The following is a 27,791-nucleotide window of genomic DNA, read 5'->3' on the forward strand; positions in this document are numbered from 1 at the left end:
TATCTCGTATTTTAGACAAAGAAAAATCCACATTCCTTTACACAGCATGTGAAATGACTGCCCTTCTTCTAGGTGCGATCAAAATGGAGAACTGCCATTCAACTACGAATCCCAGAAAGCCATCTCACTCCGTTTCCTGCATATATATCCAGCTGACTTCCGTTGTCTTTAAATTCCCAGCCATTAATCTGCTCGGAACGGTTCTACTGATTTCTAGGGGCATCTGATCACATTGAACGATGGATATACCCATCAGTTAATAAACGAGGAAAGCCCTGGACGATCAAACGATTCCTGTCTATCAGATAGCTCGATCAACGCTGTCGTTTCACGCGTCCTCAGCGATCTGTGTTCGCCTTCAGTTCCTCTATTTTTGCCGCAGTCAAAAATAATTCCAGCTCGAGGCCAGCGGTAGCGCGTACTGTCTGTCTGCTCTTACTGCCTTTTCACACCTCTCGCTTCATAAAACGGGCACCAACTCTTGTTTTTTTTTTAATGGTATGTGCATCTTTGTTTTTGTATTTCTTTGACCTTAGACTGGTTGACTTTTCTCCTGATCAGAAATCGAGCTCATCCTGTTTGGTTTGGTGGCTAATTCGCAAGCAGAGCTGGTTGACTTAATGATTTTTAACACTGATTATGTCTGTAGCAGATATAATATAATGGTGAGCCAGTAATACTGTCACCCATTTGGCTGCCAGTCAAGTAGAGCAAAGGTATGTGATGTTTGCTTCTGTTGTATGTACTTACACATGAGCTATCTGCACGGTTAAGCTTCAGTTTGTTTGTTTATTAAGATTACTTGTATATATATATATAAAGGGTCTAAACTGCCTAGGTGGTCAGTTTGAAATAATAATTTGTTCTGTAATTAAAATTAACCAGATCAATCAGCTTGCTTGCTCATTATTAACCAGCTTGTTGGGTATACATGTTAATAATATCTGCAATGAATATTAATGGTCTTGCCTATTTAATAACACTAATGCATTTTTTTTAAGTCTATAGTTTAAGATGCAGTGGTGACCACTGAACTGTGTGTAGTAAACAAATCTTGTGTGACATGTTGTGAATGATTGACTTGGTGCTAGGCCGTGCGAGGCAGAGAAAGGCCAGAGGGACAAGACATATACTGAGTCTTTGTGCCAGGGTTTTTGCTGCTCTCTTACTTCTGGTCACCCATCGATTCCTGGTTTCCCTCCACCTCTGATCACAGCCATGACCTCTCAGAGAGACCCAGACACAGTGAGTATATCCAAAACATCACAGATCTCTCTTGACATGGTACACAATGTCAGATTTTCAAAAGTCGGGTATTCTGGTGTCAGAATAGAAAAACAAAACAAAAAAAATCACAAGTTGTTGCTTTTAGAATACATTCAGTTACAAATATTGTATCTGTATCTGAGGTGTAGTGCGCTTGTGTGATCGTTCTGTCATCTGCTTTTACCCTCATGGTGCTTAAAATGGCTATGGTGTTTGTTGTTGTTGTTTACTTGTTGCTGAATACAAAGGAGTAATCTAGCAGAATGTCCAGGCTGCTCTTTTTCATTCATTGTAAGTGGATTGTGACTACAGCTCTCAAACTACCATACAAGTAGTCGATACCACTAACAGGCTGTAATCCATATTGTCTGATGCCCTACGATAACTTTGTGTGAGGAAAAGACCAAACTTTTAAGTCATTTGTCACCAAAAATCTAGCTAGCTTTCTTTTACCTCATACATGTTTCAAGACTTTCCGTTTTGGGCGAACTGTCCCTTTAAAGGCATGTTCCCGGGTTCAGTGGAAGTTAAGCTTAGTCAACAGCATTTTTGGCATAATGTTGATTAGAACAAAACTTAATTTTGAGTTGCCCCCCATTTAATAAAAAGAGGCACTTACAATTAAAATGAATGGGGCCAGTTCATAAACATTAAAATACACACTATTTCAAAAGTATAGCCAAAAGTCGTAAACCTTTAAATGAACAGCATTTGTGGCATTATGTTGATTTCCACCTAAAATAAGTTCAACTCACCCCTCCTTTATTTAAAAATAATTAAATTGCAGTTATTGTACAATTTTAGTGTGATTGTACAATTTTAGTTATATCCAATACTGGGATTACAGGTTTTTTTTTTTTTTTGTCATGACAGCAGAATTGTAATATTGGATATAATTTTACACGGATAAGTTTAGTAAGCAATTGTATCACACTAAAATCATGTTCGCATGTAAAATGTTTACTTATTGCTATACTTTTGAAACTGTGCAACATTTAGAAACTGGCCCTATTCACTTCCATTGTAAGTGCCTTACCGTATCTGCAATTTTTTTTATTGTCAGGGTGAGTCTCTTTTTTTTTTTAAATGGAAATCAACATAATTCTACAAATGCTGTCAATTGATCTTTACTTGTATGGAACCCGGAATATTCCTTTTAATCTGCAATTGTATGGAGATATTGTTGCATTTATGTATCTGTGAAACATTAGTTTAAGCCCCAAAACATGTTCTAAAATGCATTAACATTAGATAAGTAATCAAAATTGTACTTTTATTTGAGAATGAGGAAATAAAATGAAGCTAAGATTGCATGTTGGATGTTACCCACTATTGCTGGTTTCTGGCTCATTGTTAACTGGACCTGTTTGGTTCTATGGGTTTTAGTGCAAATAGTTATGACTTTGCAAACCTGATTATAATTTAGACGAATGGCAGTGGTGGGGGATGTCAGCAAGATGTTTTAAATTAATGTAGAAATATAAACCGTCAGATAAGAGAGGTGTTTACGTACTGATTCTGGGGCATTTAGGCGGATTTTGATGTTTTGTATTTGTCAAGGGTTTAAGAACTGGGGCAACTGGGAGTGCTTGCTTGTTTGTCATGCTCTCCTTATCTATATTACCCATCACAGATTTGTTGATATCTCCCTAAATCCAATGAGGAGGGAGGGAAAGGGACTAAGGGCTTTCCAAGGCTTTATCAGGGGCTTAGTGTTTGTAAACAGTTCTGTTGGCATGACATCATTCATCACAGTTTGACCCCTTTGTTCTCGCTGCACATCCCTGTAGGTGAAAGCCGATTCAAGAGCATCTGAATGGGGTGTGGGGTGCCCTACATTACAAATGCCATCAGAAAAGGAGCCTGATTTGACAAGAGGTTAGGGCATTGGTTGGCCCTTATTTTCTAAGCTTTAAGTGAGGCATGATGTGAGGGAATAAACACGGCCTTACAGTGGGATAAGGTCATCCTTTACCTGTCATTATGTTTGAGTGCTGGCACTATCTGGGTCATGACCTGGACCTGTCACAGCAGGGTGGAAGGAAAACCTGGATGCCCCTACTGCGAGCTGATGAGCTGGCTCCACAAAATGTTTATATTAGGCTCTGAATGTGCTTTTTGTGCAAGTATTGTCTTGAAAATATAAGCGCCTCTAGCACATTTTCAGTAGCTTAAAGGGAAACCTTGTGTCTTTTCTCACTTCCACTTTCTCAGGAACATGTTGAAAGTTTGTCTTGCATAGAGTGGTCCGCTGATTGATCGCAGTGTCTCCATGGAGCTTGTTTTCCTTCATTTCTGTGCTCTGTGTTGCATGTGGGTTTAAACACAGTGGTACCAAGACCAACTGGCTCACCTTCTTACGCCCCCCTCCTCACTCTCCATTTGATTCTGAATGAAAGCATTAAGCCTCCGCCAAGCTCCACACACTGAATGTGAGTGATGTAATGTTTAAATTGCAGTCATTGAAAAAACATGAAAGGGGAAAAAGTACGTTTAAACCCTGGAAGAAAAAATCTGAACAAGGTACTCTCAGACTGAAGCATACAACATTCCTTGTCTGTTTTAATTGTTGGGGAACTGTTAAGTCTGATATTGTGGCTCACTGTTTCCCTTCTTGCTTTGACATTATGGGTCTTATGATGCTGCTTATGGTAGTTCTAAAGAGAATGCTGCAAAATGTATTCACATTATTTGCTAGATGTGTGAAATTTGTTGTGAACTAGTGCCCGACCGCTATATCGGTATCTACGTATATTTTACCGATATGCGCAGATAAGAGAACTTTTTTTCAGAACATATTATGCAGAAAACAATGCTTTAGAATTGGTGTCATTACATAGTTTGTCCAGCAGAGCGTGCTCTGACTCTGAGCTGACGGTGACTCTGCAGACGGTGCGGAGTTGAGCGGTGTCTTCACGGTAAGTTGCTTACTAGTTTGTGAAATACAAATAAGTTATTAAACAATGACCCCATAATTTTCCCTTTTCAATATAACTAATATAACATTAACCCTGTCCCTGACAATCATGTCACTCATGTCTGTTTGCTGTTAGCCAGCTATAGTTTGTCAGTGCAGTCAGTAATGTAGCAAATTGAAAGGTAAACATCAGAGCATCTTTTTGCAGCTAAGCAGACAACGGTGCGGTGGTGGATTGTGTCTGAGTGATGATTTCACGCTACGTTGTTACCTAGTTGATGAGACGCAATGCTGGAAAGTAAATAAAGTACATATTTTACTCTGTGACAATGAGCTTATAGCTAACTAGCTAACAACATAGCTACTTTCATAGCTTGTCAGCTGAGTGGAAGCTAATGTGTAAATATGTATTCACCAAACTGTTTTGTTCAGGATTCACAGTTTGGTACCCCCTTCAACCGAACAATTCCAGTTGTTGCATTTACAAAATGTAATATTTAAAAGTCTGGTTTTCCACCGTTGAAAGTTTCCCCTGAACTTGTATAGCAGAATACGGTGTAACACCGCTGCCGCTGTTTATCTCTTGTCTCGGCAATATTAATATAGTCAGCATTTGACTGATACTAAACAGTACTGATGTTTGTTTAGCTATTTATTTTATTTTTATTTATTCTTTATTTTCTCAGTGTTCATTTCTAGAATTTGTTGACTATGTATAATAATAATGTCAAATATTCTTTGATAAAAATATTTAAGAAAGCAGCCTTCTGAGGACCTTTGCATAGTCATATCAGTGAACAATCCACACAGAAAAGGTTTGTTTTCAGTCCAGCTGAAAAATTAACTATATCGGCCACCATATTGGTAATTGGTGAATTTTTATCGGTCTCAAAAATCCCATATCGGTCGGGCTCTATTGTGAGCCATGTGTGACAGCCAGAGGCAGAAATCTTGTGCTGTTATTAATACAGACTGAAGAGGCATTGTGTCTGTCTGTTGCATTTTAAAGGGACTCATGCACAGAGCAAATCTATTGTGCTTTCGCCCCCCTGCTGCAAGGGGTTATACACTGGTCATGTAAATTTAATTACCCAGTCCTGGGCTGTCTGGGACACCTGGGGTTATAACATTAGAGTGACGGGGTTCCCTGCTCCCCCCACCCCAAACAAGAAGTCACCATTTCACAGGAACGTTTAAAGACAGTACCCGCTAGTTTCAGCTGAACATGAATCGAATTAGTAAGGAATGCCCATTTTTGCAAAGGACTCCGCAGGTCATCTCATGCCATGTGGAGTGAGCACAGATTTAAGGGTCATGAAGGTCTGTTTGGTGGAAATGCCACAATGTCTTGAAAGTTTCATTTGTTTCTTCTTTCTCTTTGGTTCCAGGTGAATCTAAGGCTGATCCTTGTGAGTGGAAAGACACAGGATTTCACTTTCTCTCCTAATGACTCTGCCACAGATATCGCCCGCCATGTTTTTGAAAACTGGCCAGCAGGTATGTTTGAGTGATGGTACTGGTGCTTGTTTATTTCTACAATACCAGTAGAATTGTTGATGTGTATATTGATCACACCGTTCTTCAGCTTTTTGTGTTTGTGAAGGAAATTGTAGGCCCAAGATTTGTTTGATAATTTATACGCATTTAGTCTCTTAAACTTGCTTAATTTTGGCTGACGGTATTTAAAAGTTAATGGTAGAGTTATTTGGGTGAGATGTACTATTGCTGGTTTCAGGTCCTTATGGGAAGTTCATACTTGCATGCTCAGAAGTCGTAATTACAACTTGATGTGCATTCCAGTGACTGCTCAAGAGAAAATGGACACATTGTGCATTTTCAAATTTCTTCCTGTCTTCTTGATTTACTGACAAACTCAACTTTTTTTTAGTGCTACTATAACAAAATGAAGGGCAAAGAATGCACATTAGGTGTGTAATTGATGCTTTATTTCTGTTTGATCAGTTTGCTTGCACAAGCCCATCGCTTCTTAAACCAACTTTAGTATTTTCTTGCAAGCTTTGTATCTATTTTGCAACAGCACACAAGATGCATACTGTCAATATTCACAATTACAACTTATCAAGACTAATTAGTGATATGATTCTTTAATTGACGGCACCACCTCTGAAAGGAATGGTTTTAAATAATTTTTTTCCCTCTAAACACAACATTGAGATCATTTACATGCACGATCTTACTCTGATTATGCTAAAAAAGCTAACAAAGTGTAAGTCATGTTATCGCCTTACACTGTTTTCCTTTATCGGGGTAAGGTCATACACGTTTTAAGCAAAAACCAGTCAGCGCAAGTAGATTTTTGCCAATTACCCCAATTTCGCTCTGCTTGTACACACCTTTACCTGTGCCCTTACCAACTTATCCAATATGTGCAAGTGTTGCGCACATGTCTGTTTACATTTTGGCATCAAAAGCAGAAAATAACCTGATAATTTCAAATCTCAAACTCTGTTTTCTTGTACATTGTCAGGTTTTTTTTAAATAAGATGATTTTTGGAAGTTATCAGCATATAGTGTATGCCCTATATGTACACACTCATTGTGGTTGTGTTTATGCGTGCTTATCTCATAAATCATTTAGACATGACTTGAACGCAGTATTTGAACATTCAATGTTGCAACATGTACTTGTAATCAAGAAATGTGTGCAAAACATGATCAGGACCCATTTGTTTTTCCGTTGTCAAGCACCATGCAGTATAAGTCAAGTATCATCTACACCTATTGTGCAGTGAATATAATGACTTGTGTCACAGGTTGGGAGGAGGAGTGTGTGAGCAGCCCCAGCATCCTAAGGCTGATCTTCCAGGGTCGATTTTTACATGGCAATGTCACATTAGGAGGTGAGCACTAGACCTTGTCTACATGCGGTCAATATGCTTTGACAGTTCTCTCTGTCTCTCTTTTTTTTTTTTTTTTTGCCTTGCTCTGGACGTATTACACATGAAGTGAACAGTTATTTGTTATGTTAAAATATGCTGAAGATGAGAAGCTGTGAATTTACCGTGGAAATTTGAATAGTCAGTATGCACCTCTTTGTTAAATAGCTTTGAAGTTGCCCCCTGGCCGAACAACTGTCATGCACTTGGTTGCCAGAGAGACACTGCCAGAGCCGAACTCCCATGGTAAGACCTGATATATTCGTTTGGCAAGCTCCCACTGCTCTAAACATGGCTGAATGTTCTTGGCTTTTCCATACACTTCTTTTCTCTTGTTAAGGACAAGGGCACAGCAGTTATTTGAGGGCTCCTACCTGGTTGCAAATGGCTCTAGGAGCTTTAATCTTCCAAACTCATTGCATGCATTAGAAGTATGCAGGACACATGCATAACAGAGGCCTAACCAGAGCTTTATCCAGTCACAATTTTCAGTCTAAACTAAAGTAGAATTTTAAGGCCTGTAAATTAGATGTGTGTGTGTGTAACACTTCTCTACTTGACGGTTTAACGTATAGAAAAATAAAAATTACGCAATTAATGCAATATCCTTTTTTTTTTTTTTTTTCCACTTACTGAGCCAGAGAAAATAGTAGTTTTGAGATTTTAAACTTTAGCGAATTAAACATTCAATTTGGTTTATATCCATATGTATGTCTTTTAATGCACTGGTAATGTGCACTTACGTTTGTCTTTCCAATAAAGCTTTATATGAGTTGAGTCTGCCCATTTGATTCTATTATTTAAAAAATCAACTGGAAAACACCACTGATTTTAAGGCATGTAAAAAGAACACTTATATAAAAGATTTATACCTGTAAAATGTCTAATTTTAACTCTCGTCTTTTTTTTTTTTTTTTACATATTTAAATAATTAAAATAAATTGAGTAACTAATTTCTTGCAAGTTCTTTAAAACAAAGTATAAAGTAAATATATTTATAAGTAGGATTTAAATGTTTTTTCTTTTTTTTTTGCGTACCATTTACCATGATTAATCGCGATTAATCACAGACAAATGTGCAGTTGATTCGTTTAAGAAAAATGATCATCAGCCCTAATTATTTTTGTCTGCTATGCAGAGAAAATACATGCATATACTCTATGCTTGCTCTTGAGTTGCTTATATAATTATATATAAATATATAAGCATACTTTTGATGCATTGTGCTGAAAAAAATCATTAAAATAATTGATTTTTTTTAATTGATCAAATTTACTTGACCAACAAAAAAGTGTCGTTTTAAAGCTTAGAAGCTGGATTTTACAATGCATATATAACCAACTCTTATTAGAAGTGTTCTGTTTTAATATATAATGAAATATGATTTACTGTACACCATACAGTTAAAGAATCATACAAATCATAAAGCTCTCGAGTAGATTACAACAAATATTGTGTCACTCACGTACCAAATACGAGTAAAAGCACAGAGGGAAAAAAAAGCACAGAGTTTATTGGTTGTAAACAGAAGTCTGCATTATCTTGACATGCTGTTTCATATTTGGAGAGGTGCATGTCAGGCTATGGTGTAGGCTACGCCATAACCCCCGTAGCAATGGCAAAGGTTTGATGCGGAGGTATAAATCGGCCTTTATAGGCCAGTGGTTCTCAGCTTGTTTGACTCCAAGGCCCCCCATTGTCCAAGACTATTTTCAAAGCCCAAGAAATTAGGAGTATCAATTAAAATACTTTATTTTGATTCATTTTGTGCTTCTAGATGTTTCATGAATTGTCTGTTTATATGTTGTAGGCCTACATTATGATTTTAACTAATTTCAACATGTAATGAAGTTATCACATTTTAATATTACTTATTTTATATAAATTGAATTAATCTTGAGGCCCCTAGGGAGTTTGCTAAGACTTCATAGTGGTTTCCAGCCCCATGGTTGAGAACCACTGTTTTGGGCCACTTTTGTTGGTAAAGCAACCTTTATAAATCCTTTCTTTATAAATCGTTTTAATGCTGCTTAGCTTTAATGTGACAGGTTTCCTCAGTAATACCAAAAAAACAATGGACTAAATCCTGGGACAAAAATTCCATCCTCTCCACAAGCAACCATAAACTCTGATCCAGAACTGGCTCCATTCTCCCGCCCTACTTTTTCTTGTTGTTGAATACTCCGTTTCACTCAGAAATATGTCACTTTATGAAAGGAAAATGAGTTCTGAATGCCATTTAATGTTGACTAATACCACCCCTCATTAATTATAGACCAATAACATGTGGCATGCCAAGGAAGAAGGCAATTTTCTGATGATAAGTCATCATAGTGTTTTGCTTCAAACTCTTCTAACTGTAATTTCAGAAGGATCTATGATTACATTTTTTCCAACGATTATTAGTTGTCACCCAGTATTTGCTTGTCTCCTCTCAGGCCAGAGAAACCGAGAGAAGACTACAGAGAGCAGCTGCTGTCTACTGCTGTAAAATACAGAGAAAAACCTTCCCCACCTCCTCCTGCTCCCCTCTCCTCTCTCTTTGCTCTCCAACCCATGGTGCATTTTGGCTGATTTCAGAAGAGCTCCAGGGAGAGTGCAACTAGGTTTTCATTGTGTTTTTTTCTCTGTACAGTAGCTAAGGGACTCTTGTGCCAAGTTGATCAAATCTGATATATTTGCCTTGGTTTGGTGTTCTCGTTTTCATTTTGTTTTGTTGCCAAAGTTGCTTTGTAAAATCACGGCCATTTGTTTACAGGATTTCAGTGAAAATACTAAACTGTGGAAATACGAAATACCTGAATCATTGAAAGGAAATTATGTAAACGGAGGTGTGAACAGGTTTTCGGGGGATGTCCTGTACTTGAGAGACCTTCTGCTCTCCTAACACCCCTGTTTAATCGCTTAAGTGTCAGAGTTTTCACTTAGCATCACACGTGACTCAGACGAAGCTTAACATGCATCATAATCTTGGACTTTTGATTGCACTTAAAACGGATCCTTATCTGTCACTGTGTGTGTGTTATAGTCTTAATCCTCCCATCCTGCATCAAACAGAAGGAGCTTACATAGAAAGGTGTGATAAACACAAGCACCAGTACGAAGCTCTGTCTGTTGCTGTGTACTGATGGAGCGCTGGTGGATTTGACTGTGTGCCATGGCCACCTACTTGTTTGCCTTTGTCCTAGGACCAAAGTCGCAAGACTCCTATAACTGACCAGTTGTGTCAACACCTGTGCATGACCCTAGTCTAGTGTTTCCTCACCCTGGGTGTGTACCAGCCTTCTTCGAAAACCATTCACCCTGTGTCTACTTGAATCGAATATTTTTGTTCCTCGTCTCCGCTGAAGAAGCATGAGGGAATTTTGGAGAATTGTGCTTGATGTAAAGTGACAAACTCGTCTTCTTGCCCAGTCATGATGTCATCTGTATCCTCAATCACCTAGACAAATCTAATGTTCTGTCTTAATGCTCAGCTAACCATGAGTCCTGAGAGACGTCCCTCCCTGCTGTCTGATACAAAGAATAAGGGGATCATCAGATGTCTGGAAAGAAGGGCTGGACTGGAATGCCCCATTGTAAGTGCTATGGATTCATGGACCCCTGCTGCGCTCCAGTGGTTGAGGTAAAGATGTGAGCTGGGGATGGTCACCCCTAATGGGCCCCTCACTGGTTGGAAGAAAATAAAAAAAAATTGAGTTTTATTTCCTGATGTTTGTAAGCTGTCTGTTTGGTTTGCCGTTTTGATTGTGGAGAATTAATATTAATAATGGAGTTCTAAAAGTCCTTTTTATCTTGTCGTACAGTTGTTTTTATTGGTACATATCAGGCCGACTCATGTTAATTGTGTGTGAAGGAGAGAGAGACTGTGTGGATTACGTTTTTTTGGAAAGATTGTGCAGTTGTTGTGAAACAGAAACTGTTTCCAGTCTTTCAAATGGCCATTTACTGCAAGAGTGTTAATCATTGTCACTGCTATGAAATTAGCTACAAATTATTCAATGTAAAAAGAAAAATTAAATCTTGTATTATAATTAATAAAACCTTTCAAATAATACATTTTGTGATGGTCCTGGTGATTTTTATATTTAAGTTTTTGTGATTCTCCTGAAAGCTTATTTATTTATTTTACTTTTGGTCAGATCAGTTAAAATATTTTACAATTAATAATTGGGTCATTGACAAGTAAGGTTGTCTGAGGTGATTAAAAATGAAATATTTTAGAAACCTAGTTTAAAGCAGATGTCAAGTTTGTATAAATGTAATATTTGTGTCTGTTTGTTTCATTTTTGAAAAACAATTAGCATTCTGTACAATAAAAAAAATCTACTGATCTTAAAAATGTTAAGGGGTGTAACCATAAAGGGTATTAAAATATATTCCTTGCACATTAAGTGTACACAATCATTAAAAAATTGTCTCTCTCTCTCTGTATTTTATATATATATATGATTTTCTGTATATTCATACATTTTTGTGTCAAGAAGTTTTCTTAGGGTTACTGCATTTGACCTCAACAAAATTTCCTTTTTTTTTTAATTTTTTACAACATTTTTCTTTTAATATTTTATTTATAGATTATAATTTAATAAACTTCCAACACTGTCATTACGGGTCTGATGGGGTTCTCTCTATATTTTATGTTTTTCTTGTCATGTGACAGCAGAATGGTTACCTACATCTTGGTTACACCACCTAACAAGTTTTTCAAATCGTGGAATTTTAAAACAAAATAGTTTTATTGCTTAAAAAATCAAACATTTAAACCTTTAATGAGACTTTGTTTAAATATGTGCATTATAGTGGAAGTGTATTCGAGTAAAAGTTTTCAATTAATTTAGTTTGTATTTTTAAATAAGTTAGTATGTACAAGAAAAAAAAAATATCTTAATCTCTTAAAAGGCTAATTTTCTTATACTATAGTAACCATTGAGTAGTATTACATACACGTTGGGTCTAGTGCCACAACTGAATTCAACCAGAAATGACGGTCTACACATCCTATTGAAAATATAACATCAGCAGCACACTTGTCTGTTGCTGGGAGTGTTGTGTTTTGGTTGAAAGCCTCTAGATGGCAGCGTGGTGCCGGTTGAGCGGCTTTGTGACGTTCTCCATTACGGTATGACTCCATCCGCATCTCTCTTATTACTAGGCCTGAATCTAGTTGAATTAAACATTATGAGCTAGCCCTTGTAGTGAAACAATTCACATTTTCTTAAGAGGTGAAATACACGAGGCAGCTTAAACGCTATTTTCACTTAGCATTTCATTCATGCTGAGATCATTTTTAAGTGAAGCTCTGGAAAGTCAATAGTCACTTTATGATGACCAAAAACATTTTCCATTGAGCATTCGGCAGCAGACACAGTAGTGTGGCCCATAACGTTTCTTTCCTCTTTTTGTGATTGCAATAAGCCTTAATTTATTACAGACCTTTCCTCCTCCGATACATTTTTCCCTGTTTTTGAGAAGTCGATTCATGACTTAATGTTGAGAAATATCCAGGTTTCCAGTTGATGTTGGCAGAAAACAACTGAAGGAAGAAGAATAGTCCAAATAGTGCACTGCAGCACAAATAAACTCATAATCACATTTAGTGAACTGTCTGTTACTTGCACTGGGACAGTCATAACAGACCAAGGTTACCGAAGGAAGACGAAAATGATATATACAGATTAATTAGATATTTTTGTAATTGTAACTACCACCTCCTCGTGTGGGCCATGCCAATCATTGAAGGTGCACTCAGTAATTTTTTACTCATCTTTTTACTCCTATAAAGAAATTGATAATTTTGAAACATATGTATAAAATCATGATCACTCATGTGAGACGAAGAGTTCAGTCATATCAGTAACCTTATAAAAGCTGTTTTATTCTATGTGGAGAGGGTCCCCTCATGGGGGCAGCCATGTTAGAATCACATGACCAGCTGAATACTACTGGCTTAATCTCATTAACCACCTTTTTTTGACACTTTCACTCAAGGATTAAAGTAATCATGGATGACTGTGAATAGTGAATTTGTACAAAGGCATCTGAAACTGAAAACTAATGATTTTGATTGATGCTGCATCCACACCAATAGATGTCAGTGTAACTCCAAAATAACATAAAAAATGACTGAGTGCACCTTTAAATGGTTTTGCTTCAGGTTGCCTCAGATTTTACACTGGGCATCAAATAGCGAACCAACACAGTACCAAAATTGTTTATTAAACAAAAGTAAACAAGTCTTTGGTCAAACATTGGAATCTATTAATAGTAGCCTACATGTTTCGAGCATGAAGACCTGTCATGAACCTCTGACTAGATGAATTTGTGCCAAAATACCACATCCTTTGATATTAAAAGCTAAAGATATGGTAAGGGTTTCTCCTCCCTTTTAAAAGTTGATAAGTGCATATATTCTATTCTGCATGATTAGTTTGTTTAGCATTTTATTATTTGCATAAGCATTGCTTTTCCAAGCTGTTTGCAACCCTATCGGAACAGACCTGTGTCCAATTTTTGTCAGAACCACTGTTCTAAACATTAGCTGAAAAAATACGTTTAAGCTGCATGAGTTTAAGTCTCTGTTGCTTGTTATGTGTGAAAGGATTGAACGGGTCCAGGGTAAACTTAAACGGTAAGCACCACTAATGGTTTGGCAGGATGTCTCGTGGGGAATTGGAAAGAAACTGCAGGAGTGATGGAGCAGCTGCCTCACGACCTCTGTCTTTATTCTTCTGATTTGGCTTGGGGATTCCCAAAGGCCAGACACAACTATGTTATGCAGGGAAGGTGGTCTGTGGATGTGGTGCTCTGTCATGGTGTGATCTCTTTAACCTCTGGAGACCTTTCTCCTCTGAAGAGGATCTATATATCTTTCACCCTAAATGCACTAAGCACTCCCTTTCATGTGTTATCTATGTTGCTTTAATCCTGCCACAGGAAAAAAAATAAATAAAAAGTCATTTTGACTTTATAATTCTGACTTTATTTCTTGCAATTGTGACTTAATGACTTCCAAGATATTAAGTCGCAATTGTGAAACATACAGGGGGAAGTGGTGGCTCAGCAGTTAAGGCTCTGGGTAACAGATCAGAAGGTTGGGGGTTCAAGCCCCAGCAGTGCCAAGACACCACTGTTGGGCCCCTGAGCAAGGCCCTTGACCCTGTCTGCTCCAGGGGCACCATATCATGGCTGACCCTACACTCTGACCCCAGCTTAGCTGGGATATGTGAAAAAAAAAGTTTCACTGTATATGTGTGTTAAATAAATAAAAATGTAAGTAATTACAGTAAATTAAAAACTAGCAACTGAGATATAAAGTTGCAATTGTGAGAAAATCACAATTATGAGAAAAAAGTTGTAATCACAAGATATAGTCACAATTGCTTTTGCAAAAACGTATTTCCCATAATTGTGTGATATATTTGCAATTTCTGGAAAAAGTCAATTGCGAGAAATAAAAAGTTTTTATCTTGCAATTGCGACTTTATATATGCAAGAAAGTCACAATTATGAGATATAAAGTCGCAATTGTGAGAAATTGGCAATAATGAGAAATAAAGTCTCAATTACGAGATATAGCGTTATACAGTATCTCGCAATTACAACTTTATTTCCCGCAATTGTGATACCATTTGGGAGATATACAATTTGTATCACGCAATTGCAATTTAATATCCTTTTATATCACAATTAGGAGAAAGTCGCAACTACAAGATAGAACGTCGCAATTGTGTGATTAAAAATGTTATATCCTGTAAGTGTGACTTCATTTCCCACAGTTGTGGGATATAGTCGCAAGTGCAGTAAAATAAAGTCACAATTACAAGATATAATGTTTGTATCACACATTTGTGAATTTGTCTTTATTCCCGCCATAGAATAAAAAATAGATAAAAGAGGTAATTCTGACTTAATATCTCACATTGTGAGAGGTAGTAGCCATTTAAAAATAAACTATTAAGAAATAAAGTCAGAAGTACTTCTTTTTTTTATTATTCCATGACACTTTCATAGTTACCTTCACTTTATATGAGTGGAAAAATATAATATACCATGTACAGTAAACACAAAAGAATGATGGCAAGTTCAGCACCAGAAGGGAACTTTTTTTTCCTTAGATTTTTTGTTCAGGCTCCAAAATCCCAATTCTTTCTCTCCCACTTCTAAACTGTCATTACCGCTGATATTAAAACCAGCTGTGAACAAAGTGAGCAGGCTACCGTTAGCCGTGACTCTCTGGCCATCCATCCAGATCATTTGCCTTGAGGTATTCCGTTGCTTATCGCAGCACTAAATAGTAGTGTGTCTGTGGGAATGGAGAGGTGGAGAGTATTGTGTGTCAAGCCAATTTCCCTGCTACAAAGAGGGCATGAGTTTGTGTGCCAGAGCTGTTATTCTGCATGCGTCCTCTGCCAAGTCAGTGCTCGTGGCATGAAAGAATCTTTAGGCCAGAGGATACAAGTCTTGAATGTGCAAAACACTTTTGTAACTACACTAAAGGTCATGTCCCGGCAGAGTGTGAGAGCACGTTCACCCCAGAAGCAATTTTCGCAATTATAAGAATGACACGAGTGTATATGGCTGCGGTCTCACATAGGAAAATCTCTGTAAAATAAGACCTGTGAGTTGGCTCACTGAAGTAGGAGGGGAAATGGACACGCTTCTTGTTTTCATGGCTAAGCGGCAGCAGCAGCAGCAGGGTTGGAGGAGGCACCAGATCTGTTACATCTCCCCTTTTATTTGCCTGTTTATTTTACCAGGTGGTCTCTGGTGTTCAATAACATGCCACTGTAAAAACTAGGAAAGCAAGGGAGGGCTGCAGGAGGGGCGGTTAATAACAATGTGAGCTCTGTACCTAGTGGTGATGGAAGGCAAGAGAATGAGGGTATAGAGAGGGACCAGCTCAAGAGGATTTGCAGACATGTGCCTGAAAGCATTCTGGGTGGAGAATTTCTCACATTGTTTCAGAAAAGCAGTGTGATAAATATCAGCTCTTGTTGTTGTCGTGCAGCTCTGTGTGAACACTTATTCTCTATAGAGTTTGTGTCCTCGCAACAAATTGGACTTGATTTTTCTTCTTTTATTTTTCTTTCTTTTTTTTTTTTTTTTTTTGCTCAAAGTTTGGAATTTGCACAAAAATGTGAAGTCTGAATTCTTGAATGACCCAGCTGAGAGGTTTGAATCCATTTGGATGGCACAGATTACAAATGTAATCATCTTTGCTTTCATTTCAAACAGATTTTTTCAGCAGGCAAATTGATTGCAATTGATTTCAGTTGTTCAGACTTTTTAGAAAATTCTAGCGCTGCTTTTGTGTTCGAGGGAGGCCTGTTGTTTTGAATGCTGGATAATACCAAATATGTGTCAAGTCTGTGCATTTGAATTGTCAAATTGGTTTTGGAACCCTCCAAGGCTGCAGCTATCCATTGCCAGTTTTTCTTTACAGCAGGCTTTCAGTGGGTCTCCTGCATCAGAGGAATGGCACAATTCCAGAACATTTAGGGGAGAAAGGCAAAAAGAGTTGTTATGCGTGCTGCTACGGGTTTACTAACCAAACAAACATTTGTTTCTCCATGTTGAAACATTGTACTGAATATAATGAGCTCTATGCATCTTAACAAGAGGGGATCAGAGAGTCGCGTGATGCCATGTGAGGTTCGGACGTGTGAACAGCGAACTCTGCGCACTTTGCTAGTTTTTAATACTTTATATGTCATAAACCGGTGAGATTCGATACACCCTGATTCTTAACTGTTTTATGAAGACAGTATGTCAAAGAATTCAAAATCCTTGGGCTCTGGAGATATTAAAAAACACTTACGTGCTCAAGCTTAATTAATTAATTAAGCTGATACCCCTGACAGGGCCGCAGACCAGGGACTCAGTTTGGATGGTGTGGCGGGAGACATTCAGCGTCAGCTGTCGAGTAAGTCTGCAATGCTGGCAAAGGTCATTGCAGACTTGGAGGATCTGTCTGTAATACGTCGATCGATCACTTCCATGGAGACGAAATTCACTGAGTTGGTTACAAGGATAGGGGATGTTGAAAAACGGATCGATTATCTGGAGTCATTGTAGAGGGAATTAGTTGCTAACCCGCTAGCGACCAAGACAGACTAGCAACGCGTTTGGGAAAAACTGGAGGATTTGGAGAATCCTAATCAATGAAACAACGTCCGAATTGTTGGAATTCCTGAGTACGAGGTAGGCCGAGATATGGTACGAGCTCTTTCCGAGTCTGCTCGACATAACAGGCCATAAGCTGGAAATCGAGCGAGCTCACAGTTCGGAGATCCGCTGAGGGAGACAGGCCCTGATCAATTCTGGCCAAATTTCTGAGATCATCCGATAAAGATCTCGTGTTACACGAGGCGAGGAGTAAAGGAAGGCTTTCTTGGAAGAACCACAGCCTTTTCTTGTTCCCAGACTTTGCGAATTCAACAAGAGAGAAACGTGATTGATTCAAGGAATGCAAGAATCTTTTACATCAACGGAAGGTCGCTTTTGCACTGATGTTTCCGGCCAAACTGAGAATAGATACTAAGGATGACCATAGAGAATTTACATGCCCACAGCAAGCATTGTCTTTCATAAAGACATTGGAGTGAATAAGCCATTTGGTGATTTTCATGTTACTGCCTAGTGGTCCTGACTCATTGAACATACACTCGACTGCCCGAGGAAGCTGGATGCCTTCTTTGTTTCTTTTTGTGTTGATTCCGCCTAGCGGCTGGAGTTTGTTTTGTGTAATATAATTCTTCGGGACAGCTTGTGGATAAATCTGCACGTTTTTGGTGCTTATGCCTCCTGTGGCCTGGAGTTTGTTTTGTGGAATATCTCTTGCAGGACATTGGAGTGATTGGGTCTTTTGTTGCATTCATGTATCGGCCGAATGGGCCGGCTTACTGAACATTAGTTTGACTGCCCGAAGAACTGAACTTTTTTTTTTTTTGTGCTGGTTCTGCTAGTGGCTGGAGCTTGTTCTGTGGACGAACACACCTTAGGGACCGTTATGTGGATGAATCTACACGTTTTTTGTGTTTATTCTGCTTATTGGCTGGAGTTTGTTTTTTTGCTGTGTAATTCTGTCTCAAAAAATGTGTATAGAAGCACCAGACTTGAGCAATCCGACGGCAAAGTTGTCACGGAGACTCTCGCATGATGTTAATATGAGTGGATTATCTCTCTCCACATGGAATGTGAATGGGCTGGGGCACCCCATATAAAGAAGGAAGGTTATTCTTTTTTATTTTTATTTTTTTGGATTTTTCCCCCTTTTTCTCCCAAATTGGAATGCCTGATTCCCAATGTGCTCTTAAGTCCTCGTGGTCGCGTAGTGATTCACCTCAATCCAGATGGTGGAGGACGAATCCCAGCTGCCTCTGCATCTGGGACTGTCAACCCACGCATCTTATCATGTGGCTTGTTGAGCGTGTTTCCACAGAGACAAAGCGCATGTGGAGGCTTCACAGCATCCACCGCGGCATCCACGCTCAACTCACCATGCACCCCACCAAGAACGAACCACATTATAGCGACCACGAGGAGGTTACCCCATGTAACTCTACCCTCCCTTGCAACCGGGCCAGTTTGGTTGCTTAGAAGACCTGGCTGGAGTCTTTGGATTCAAACTAGTGAACTAGTAAATTCCAGGGGTGGTAGCCAGCATCTTTACCACTGAGCTACCCAGGCCCCAGGAAGGTTATTCTTTTCTTAAATGTAAGAAATATGATATAGTGTTTCTTCAAGAAACGCATCTTTCCCCACAGGAAGCTGAAAAATGTGGGAAGATATGGGTTGGGCATGTTTTCTTTAGTGCTGGCTTGAGTAAGTGCAGGGGAGTCATTACACTGATAAGTAAACATCTACAATTCAAATGTCTAAAGATAAGTTAGGAAGAGTCATTATTGTTTTAGCAGAAATTCAGGGGCAAAGGTTGATTTTGGCTAATATTTACGCACCTAACTCTAATGACCAGGGCTTTTTTATAGATCTTGAAGGGATGTTGCAAGCTACTGGCACCCCTCATGATATAATATTGGGAGGAGACTTTAATCTTTTGATGGACTCAGTCCTTGATCATAGTGAAGCAAAAGTGTGCAAACCCCCAAGAGCAACATTGATGCTTCTCAGGATGTGTATTTTGAACCCATCTGGTAGGGACTATAATTTTTTTTCATCATTCCATAAGATTTATTCTAGAATAGATTTTTTTTATATATATATCTAATTCCCACATTAAATCTGTTGTTGATTGCTCAATTGGAAACATCTTAGTCTCAGATCACACCCTGGTGAGTTTAGAGGTATTGCCACACACGGAGAAAAATAAATCATATAGTTGCAGCTTTATTGTATCCCTTTTGCAAAATCCTGTAATTCAACAAATGTTAAAGGCTGAACTTAATGTTTAAATAGAGACCAATTGGTCCTCAATATCCTCTGTGGGCGTAAATTGGGAGACACTTAAGGCAGTTCTTAGGGGCCGGAACATACAGTATGCGTCATTCACCAAAAAATCCAAAGCACGAGAACTCGTGGAGTTGGAAGGGAATATTAAAAGTGCCGAGGCAGAGCTGAAGGACTGAATGTTGTCTGAAGGCCTCAGAGAATTTACCCGATTGAAATACAGATATAATACTATTTTGTCACGGAAGGTGGAGTTTTGGCTATTCAGGGAAAGACAGTCATACTTTGAGTCGGGGGACAAAGCAGGGAAGCTTTTGGCTAGATACATAAAGAAGTGAGAGTCTTTTTCTACCATTCCCTCAGTGAAATCTGCTGGTGGGGAAATATTTACCTTGGCCATTGATATTAATAATGCTTTTAAAGAATCTTGCCTTAATTTTATAGTTCCACGTCTTCATCTACTGATAAATATATTAGGAACTTTGTGGAACCATTAGAACTCCCTAAACTGACGACTGAGCTAAACAAAATTCTCTTGACTCTGAGATAAACTTGGAGGAGCTTGGCTAGGTAATTAAGGCCTTGCCTACAGGCAGGGCTCCGGGGCCAGATGGCTTTGCCGCTGAATTTTTTAGATCTTATGCTACAGAACTGGCTCCACATTTGTTAGAAGTTTATACAGAATCATTAAAGAATGGAAAGCTTCCGCCAACCATGACACAAGCCCGGATCAGTCTGATTCTTAAAAAGGACAAAGATCCAAGCGAGTGTAAGAGTTACCGTCCAATTTCCCTGATCCAGTTAGATGTAAAAATATTGTCAAATTCTGGCTAACCGATTAAGTTATGACATCTCTTATACATATAGATCAGGTGGGGTTTATTTGTGGCCGTAGCTCTTCTGATAACATTAGGCGTTTCATCAATATCATGCGGTCAGAGGCGAATGATCAGACTCCGGTCGCTGCCATCTCACTTGACGTCGAAAAGGCGTTTGATATGGTAGAATGGGATTATCTTTTTAAGATTTTGGAAATATACGGGTTCGGGAAAACATTTATTGTATGGATTAAGTTACTTTATAGACACCCGGTAGCAGCGTTACAAACAAATGGATTAATTTCAGATTATTTTACTCTGGATAGGGGCACCTGTCAGGGTTGTCCTCTTTCCCCCTTATTGTTCTTTCTGGCCCTGGAACCATTAGCAGCTACGATAAGAAAGGAGGATGATTTTCCAGGGGTGGTGGCGGGAGGTATGGCGCATAAACTTTTGCTTTACGCAGATGATTTTTTTATCATTTGTCTCTGGCCCTACTAGATCTATGCCTTGCCTCCACAGAATTATTAATTCCTTTCCTTTGTGTCTCAGGATACAAAGTCAATTGGTGTAATCCGAAGCTTTGGCTCTGACAGCATACCGCCCAGTAACGACTTTCTAGCAGGGCGCCTTCCAGTGGCCCAAACAGAGCATTAAGTATTTGGGCATTTTATTCCCAGCAGATTTAGTTAGAGTTAAATTTGACCCCTTAATAAAAAGGTTTTCGAGCGATGTGGACAGGTGGGCTTCATTACATTTTTCTATGATTGGGATGGTTAATGTTATTAAAATGAATTGTATTCCAAAATTTAACTACCTGCTACAATCTCTCCCTGTAGATGTCCCCCTCTCTTATTTCAAGCAATTTGATAGCATAGTGAAGTCCTTCATTTGGAATGGTAAACGTCCCAGAGTACACTTCAGTAAGTTACATAGGCCGACTGACAAAGGTGGGCTAGGCCTACCCAAGATTCTGTTTGATTTATTACGCATTCGGTCTCAGATATTTGGCTCATTGGATGCTTCCACCTGAGAGAGCCCCTCCCTGGTTTTGTATTGAACGAGAAGTTCTTACCCCTATTTCGCCATTGCAAAGCCTTTCTATCAAACTAACCGGAGAGGTTAAGTTACACCTTGTTATCTCGAAGTTGCACTCGTTATGGACAAAAATGTCCAGAGTGTTTAATTCTGACATTTATTTAAATGTTGCCTCAAGCATATGGCTGAACCCTAAATTATGTATTAATAAGTCCCCTTTCTGCTGGTCAGAGTGGATTGTGAGGGGGGGTTACTACACTCTGTGACCTATATGAGAGTGGTGTATTGAGATCTTTTGAAAATTTGGTTCAACATTTTGGGATTCCTAGATCTCAATTCTATAGGTATTTACAGCTGCGCCATCATCTGATTTGAAATTTGTGTAAAACACCAAATAATTTGTTGATGTTGTGCTTTCAATATAATACAGTGTGAATAGAATTTATAAATCAATCCTCTTTGTTTTTGTAGCATTTTCCATACTGTCCCAAATTTTCTGAAACGGGATTGTGTATAATTACAAAAATTTTTTTTGTGGATCCTACCCTCCAAAGTAAATGTTCACTATCATCATATTTTTGTTATAGCTCTCTTGGGTAAACAAGCGAACATAATCCAACCACACACAAACAACTATATTATGGGGGACAGATTTTTCCCAAAATGTTTAAATGTGTTCCTAGGACAAAGATATTTTTCATGAAAGTCAGGTCTAAGAAAAAAAAATGAAAGAAAAAGAAAAACAGCTGTCACATTTTTATGGGAGCCAAAACAATGTTTTGCCATTTTTGTATGTTACCTTTTATGTTTTTATCATTTTGTGCTTCTTAACTGTTTTTGTTTTTAAAAATAGGGGAGACAGGGGCTAAATGTCACCCAAAGCCACATAACTTAAACTTTTGACTACACAAAGGCTATTTAACACTTTCATCATAATTGCCCAGAAAAAAAAAAGATATAATTCAAAACAACACATGTTGACCCAATTGTGGGGCATGTTGTCACAGTTGTGGGTTAAGTTGTTACAATAGAGCCTGCCAGTGGCATAGGTTTCATGTGAACATTGGAGGGGAATGTTCCCCTGTTGCCCTGGCCACCACCACCGAAACAAAATCTGTGCCTCTCTTTAAATTTACACCTGATTAAACATTATTTGCTTTTCTGCTCATTTTAATTAGGGAAGTGAAAATGCTGACATTTATGGCTTTGCACATATTCTGTACCACGTTTTTAGAAGTAAATGATCATTTACACCGCAATGCCAATTATACCTCATTTGCCATTTGACTTATGCAATAAAATAGACAACCTTATTTTCACTTCTGGTTGGAAGTCAGCTGTATTTCATTGGCTTTGTATTTCATACTCTGCACAATGGCAATAAAGTTGAATCTAATTTAAAGTAATCTTTATCATCTACTCACATTCACATACTGTTCAGTGGCATGTTCAGAAATGATACAAATGACAAGCTATTAAAATCTATTTACTTGTGTCCTATTGTTTATGGCTATATCCATCATTGGAACTGCTTAGTTGGGAGATCCTCTGCAAATATCCGCTCTAAACTACAAACAAGATACATCCTCCATCATCCATAAATCTGTATTAGGTTTTCTCTAAACAAAATACACAGACAGTTTTTAATTCACATGCTTAAAGCAATCCATCAACTCAGATGTTGTGTTTATCATGATCAAAAAAAAAAAAAAAGTTTTGTGTTGTGTGTTTGTTTTGCATTCTCCTCTCCTGTTTCCCCCCAAACTTTTAAAGTAGATCCATCCAAACTGGGAAAGCAAGCTTGCCACACACAAACACACACACACACACAAAGGAATATGACTTCATTTGACGTATTGCTTTTAGATGTGGTACTTGAGGATTAATTCTATCTGTGTGCAGGAATTAGATTTGGTTGACTGATTTATGACAGCCTGTTTGGATCAGTAGGTTCTGACTTCAGTGAGCTTGCTGAATTATTTCTCACACTGAATAACCACGGGATGTTTTTTGGGACCACCAGCTTATTGGACCCTAGAGTCTGTCATGCCATTATGTCATCCAGCACAAAAAGTCCATGAGTGCCTGTGTGTGAAATTGTTTTCATAAAGAAGCGTATGGAGACTTTTATTGATTTTCTCAGTTATGATTTTGTTTCTGTATGTAACTTATTTAGACAAAACATTTAAATTATTTCCCCAATGAGCTGCACTTCCAGTTAGTGATAGTGAGAGATCTTAATGCTGAGCCAGCCCATGCAGGATGCATGAACCAGGCGTGTACTGAATTCTGTGCAGGAATTCTGCTAACTTAAAAGGGTGGATGGATGGATAGATGGATGGATGTCAATAGAAGTCTATGAGATAGTAGGGATTTTTTATTGTCAGCTGTGCGAAAACTGTAATTCAGATCAGAGAAGTCCTAGCACACTATTCCCTAACAGTCTGGCTGTTTCTAAATGTGCATTCTTTTGTAGTCTTACGTTCTCGTGGATTTGTTCAACGTCATCATCCACTGCCAAAGTTAAATTCCAATACTCAAGAACGCAAGTTCAGAGAATGCATAAAATTACCTGGATATGTTCTTAATCAGGCCGAATATCGAGGACACATCGGATGGTGACTTGTGGCCAAGAACCCAGTACTACAGTGGCAGACGAAGGACATTTATCGTTGTGTTTTCCCTCAAGAGTTTCCCTCTCCAAGCCTGCGAAAGTCTGACGGCTCGTGAGAGTTGTTATATTCTGTCAAAATGTGTTGTTCTGTTGGGCATGATTTTAAGAAAGTAATAAACACATGGAGAAAACTTGTTTAAAGGCTTTATTCTTTTAACGTGTCACTAGTCCTGAAAAACTTTACTGGTGTGATGATTATAATGCTGTCACTGGTGTGTGATAATGCCGGCAGAATTCACACTGGCTACAAATGTGCTGTAACGGGCAATTGTGCAACAAGAAGATCGCAGTACAACTTGAAGCTCTCAATAGATGCGTTCTACATCCTCTTGTTCTTCTGAGTTCTTCCCAGGTAGCTTGGCAAGACTGGTCTTCATAAGAATGCAAGTCTGTTCTCTGCATTCTTTGCATTGAGAAACACCTTCTGAAGGTCTTTGCTGAGTTTGGTGGATGTAGCTTGAAAGCTCTAGGAGGAGTTATAGTTAATACTTCTGTTCTTGTTTTTGGGATTTTGGAAAATAAACCCAGAGTAGAACAGTATGTTGGCTTATAAAAATAAAAAAAAATTGTTTTTTAAAAAAGTTTTATGAACCCTTCCCCTGTCATCCGTTCCAAACAGATAGTCCCGCCCCAAACTCATGCCATTGGTTGTACCATTGTTGCTATGTTGGGCTGGTCAGGATGCACAAACAAACAGAACAATGGTTAGATAGCATCACAGAGTTTGACAGCATCACAGTGTTTACACTTTTTCAGGAAATCAACCTACAAATGGCTTACATAAAGCTATAACTGCATGTTAACCTGGGATAGGATAAAGTTTTAACTACAAATTTTTGCTTTTAACACGTCAGAAGAGGTCAGCATACCTGTTTACCCAGGGTACAGCTCATCTAGGAGTTTGATCTCAATTTATTTCTGCAAGACAATGTAACCAAAACAATTTCACATCACAGTGTATATTTTAGATCAAACATTGCAACAAAGATGCAGATGTTATTTTTATGGTCTTTTATTTTCAATAATGTCTCCCTAAAAATGGCAAATTACAAAGTAATATTATCCATGATGTCTGAAATCACAATTTTTGCTAACAAGGACTAATGTTTTCATGCTGTCCTGCTGTTTTACAATATCTCCCACAACTCTGAGGCTTAAGGTCAGTCATTAGGGAAGAAGCTAAAAGATTACAAAGTGCTGAGAGCTTTCTGGACTCACCGAGGCATTCTGCGGCCTGTTCTGTTCCAGCAGTTCCAGCCAAAATGAGACAAACATAGGTTGGAGCAAGAATAAAGGGAAAGAAATGGACAAAAACTGTTCCCTTAGCTCATATTCAAAAGTATGATTACAGGGCAAAGAAGAACACAGATAGATAGAGATAGATCAATTGAAGCTCTGCCTAGCTTTGATTGATCTATCTCTATCTATCTGTGTTTAACTCTCCACAGGCCATTGCCTGTGGAGAGTTAACATTAGGTCTAAATACATTTTTGTATTCAGTTCACAGAGTGTCGCTCTGGCTAGAAGCTAGACTCATCTGTGCTTCATATGCCCATTATAGGCAATTTTGTGAAGGATATACTTATGTACAAAAGGAATACTCTAGATAATATTAATTCAAACCTTTCCCACCCCCCTACATTGTCACAACAACATTACCTCTTTCTGCTTGTCTCCTGGTTCTTGGTTTCCGAGGTATTTGTCATGCAGTTTCAATGTGCTCATCAAAGTCGGAAGGGTTCCTATTCTGACAGATTAACATCATAAACATGTGCTCAAAGCAGCTTTGCAACATGCACTCTCTGTTCCTGCCCTGTGCTTTAATACTTTAATTCATCTTGAATTATTCCTGTTGTGCATAATTGGATCTTTGTGATTTTCCCACCATATGAAAATTGGAGTGCATAATGTACAAAAATTAATATTTCCATTAGCTCACAATGTAATCCCAGGTCACAAATAAATAATAGGTCAAGCTATTGAGACAACTACACTCCGAATCATACAAAACAAAAATAAGTACACATACGATATCTATACATTCATTACACTGAATATACACATATACATAATGAATGAACACACACAGACAGCTGCTGTTCCTCTACATCTGGGAATTTCTGTTTGTATGTCCAGACCAAATTGATGTGGAAAACTGAGCTCACTTTATCTTTCATTGGCTGAACATTCATGACACTTTAGCTCAAAGAACTTGTCAGAAGTTCATGTTTATCAGCATCCAAGTAGATGAGCAAAGGGATAATAGTTCAATCTAGTGTTTCATGGAAACTGCTGGAGGAAGGGTGAGCGTAAAGTGAAGATCAAGGATATAGAATTCATCTTCTGTAAATCCCTTTTTGTAAAATGCACACCTTTACAAGGTTGCCCCTGGATATGTGTGTAACTTAAGGCAGGTGTTCAATAGTTCTCCCTTTAGGTGTCAGCTTCTATTAAGCATACCTTTAAAAACATTTCATCATCTGACTCTGTGTGTGTGTCTAGGGGGGCAATGCCCACCCCCCAGCCCCACTTAGATCTGGCCATGGTACAAGCAACAAGATATATTTTAAAACTGTCTGACGGTATTAGAGATATTGAATGTCTTATAATTTATTTTTATTTATTAATATTTACCTTATTGTTTCCCAATACGTCTTTAATTTAAATTCACCACGAGCATCCTGAGACGTTAAAAGAGTCAGCTAGACCATTTCAAGGATATAAACAATTACAAAGGAATTAGAATGCTACTGGCCCTAAAGCATTTCCGGTATCATTACCAGATCCATTAAATAAGGCTCTGAGTTAACATATTTTCTCAAAGAACATCAAAAGTTTACCTGAAGTGACTTATCCAGACATGTTGTTGATACTGAGCATCTACGCGAGAAAGGTGATGAAATTGTATCGTAGTTTAGATGCTCACAATTATTTCTTCAGCAGAGAGATCGGAAATATTGGATCGCTCCTATTAGAATCAATGAAGCTGTTTGCGTGACCAGCGGACAAGGTAAGGATTTATTTTTTAATTATAAAAATACTTTTCTTGTCTCTTTCTACTTCTCTATCCACTCTGAGAACTTCAATACTGTAGATAGTGTTGACTTTTGTGTTACAAATTGTTTATGTTCCTCATTTGTAAGTCTTTTTGGTTTAAAGCATCTGCTAAACGACTAATTGGGTCACACCTTACAATAAGGTTCCATTCATTAACATTAGTTAATGCATTAGGTATCATGAACAAACAATTAACAATATATTTTTACAGCATTTATTAATCTTTATTAATCATAAATTTCGTTCACCGACCTACCAGAGATAAGATGTGTGCTACATTTGTTAGTACTGCACGAATGTTCTAAGCCCAAATACATGTTTTCAATGTTTACTGTGCACACCTCCAGGTTTTTTGCCAAGCAAACTCTTAAAATCACCATTTCGTGGTGCTATCTGAAACGCTTTTCATGTGAAGGTCAAAGCGGTGCTTCACAGGAATGGAGCTAGGGGGTGGCCAGGGGCAGGGTTGGGGAGTAACGAAATACATGTAACGGGATTACATATTTAAAATACAAAATATAAGTAACTGTATTCCACTACAGTTACAATTTAAATAATTGGTATTTAGAATACAGTTACATTCAAAAAGTATTTTGATTACTGAAGAGATTACTTTGCATTTTATTGTCATTTGTTTCATTTAATATTTAGTCCTTTCAGATGGAAAACATTTATACATATAAATGATGTGATCCAAAGTGCATTTGAACTGCGGT

At 38.2% G+C, this 27,791-nt stretch overlaps 1 protein-coding gene across 4 annotated transcripts; it reads left to right on the forward strand.

Moving 5' to 3' along the window:
- Window positions 1-167: 167 nt before the first annotated feature.
- Window positions 168-11,137, forward strand: LOC127417795 (ubiquitin-like protein 3). Of its 4 annotated transcripts, none has more exons than XM_051658035.1 (7): window positions 168-498; window positions 650-716; window positions 1,092-1,245; window positions 5,572-5,680; window positions 6,958-7,044; window positions 7,249-7,326; window positions 9,519-11,137. In XM_051658035.1, exons 3-7 carry the CDS (start codon window positions 1,219-1,221, stop codon window positions 9,569-9,571), a joined length of 354 nt encoding a protein of 117 aa, XP_051513995.1. In that variant the 5' UTR covers window positions 168-498; window positions 650-716; window positions 1,092-1,218; the 3' UTR covers window positions 9,572-11,137. The 4 variants fall into 4 exon arrangements, with proteins under 4 accessions (XP_051513995.1, XP_051513997.1, XP_051513994.1 ...); XM_051658037.1 differs by having other exon boundaries at window positions 653-716; XM_051658034.1 differs by having other exon boundaries at window positions 168-716.
- Window positions 11,138-27,791: the final 16,654 nt, after the last annotated feature.

The sequence above is a fragment of the Myxocyprinus asiaticus genome, chromosome 27 (assembly GCF_019703515.2).
Source record: "Myxocyprinus asiaticus isolate MX2 ecotype Aquarium Trade chromosome 27, UBuf_Myxa_2, whole genome shotgun sequence".
In the NCBI taxonomy this organism is placed as follows: Eukaryota; Metazoa; Chordata; class Actinopteri; order Cypriniformes; family Catostomidae; genus Myxocyprinus; species Myxocyprinus asiaticus.

What these genes read in the sequence shown, in the direction of transcription:
- LOC127417795 (XM_051658034.1), top strand. Translation starts at nt 1,219, where the DNA reads ATGACCTCTCAGAGAGACCCAGACACA. An exon ending in CTCAGAGAGACCCAGACACA is followed by an intron (nt 1,246 to 5,571) that starts GTGAGTATATCC and finishes CTTTGGTTCCAG; the next exon opens with GTGAATCTAAGGCTGATCCT. An exon ending in TGGCAATGTCACATTAGGAG is followed by an intron (nt 7,045 to 7,248) that starts GTGAGCACTAGA and finishes TTTGTTAAATAG; the next exon opens with CTTTGAAGTTGCCCCCTGGC.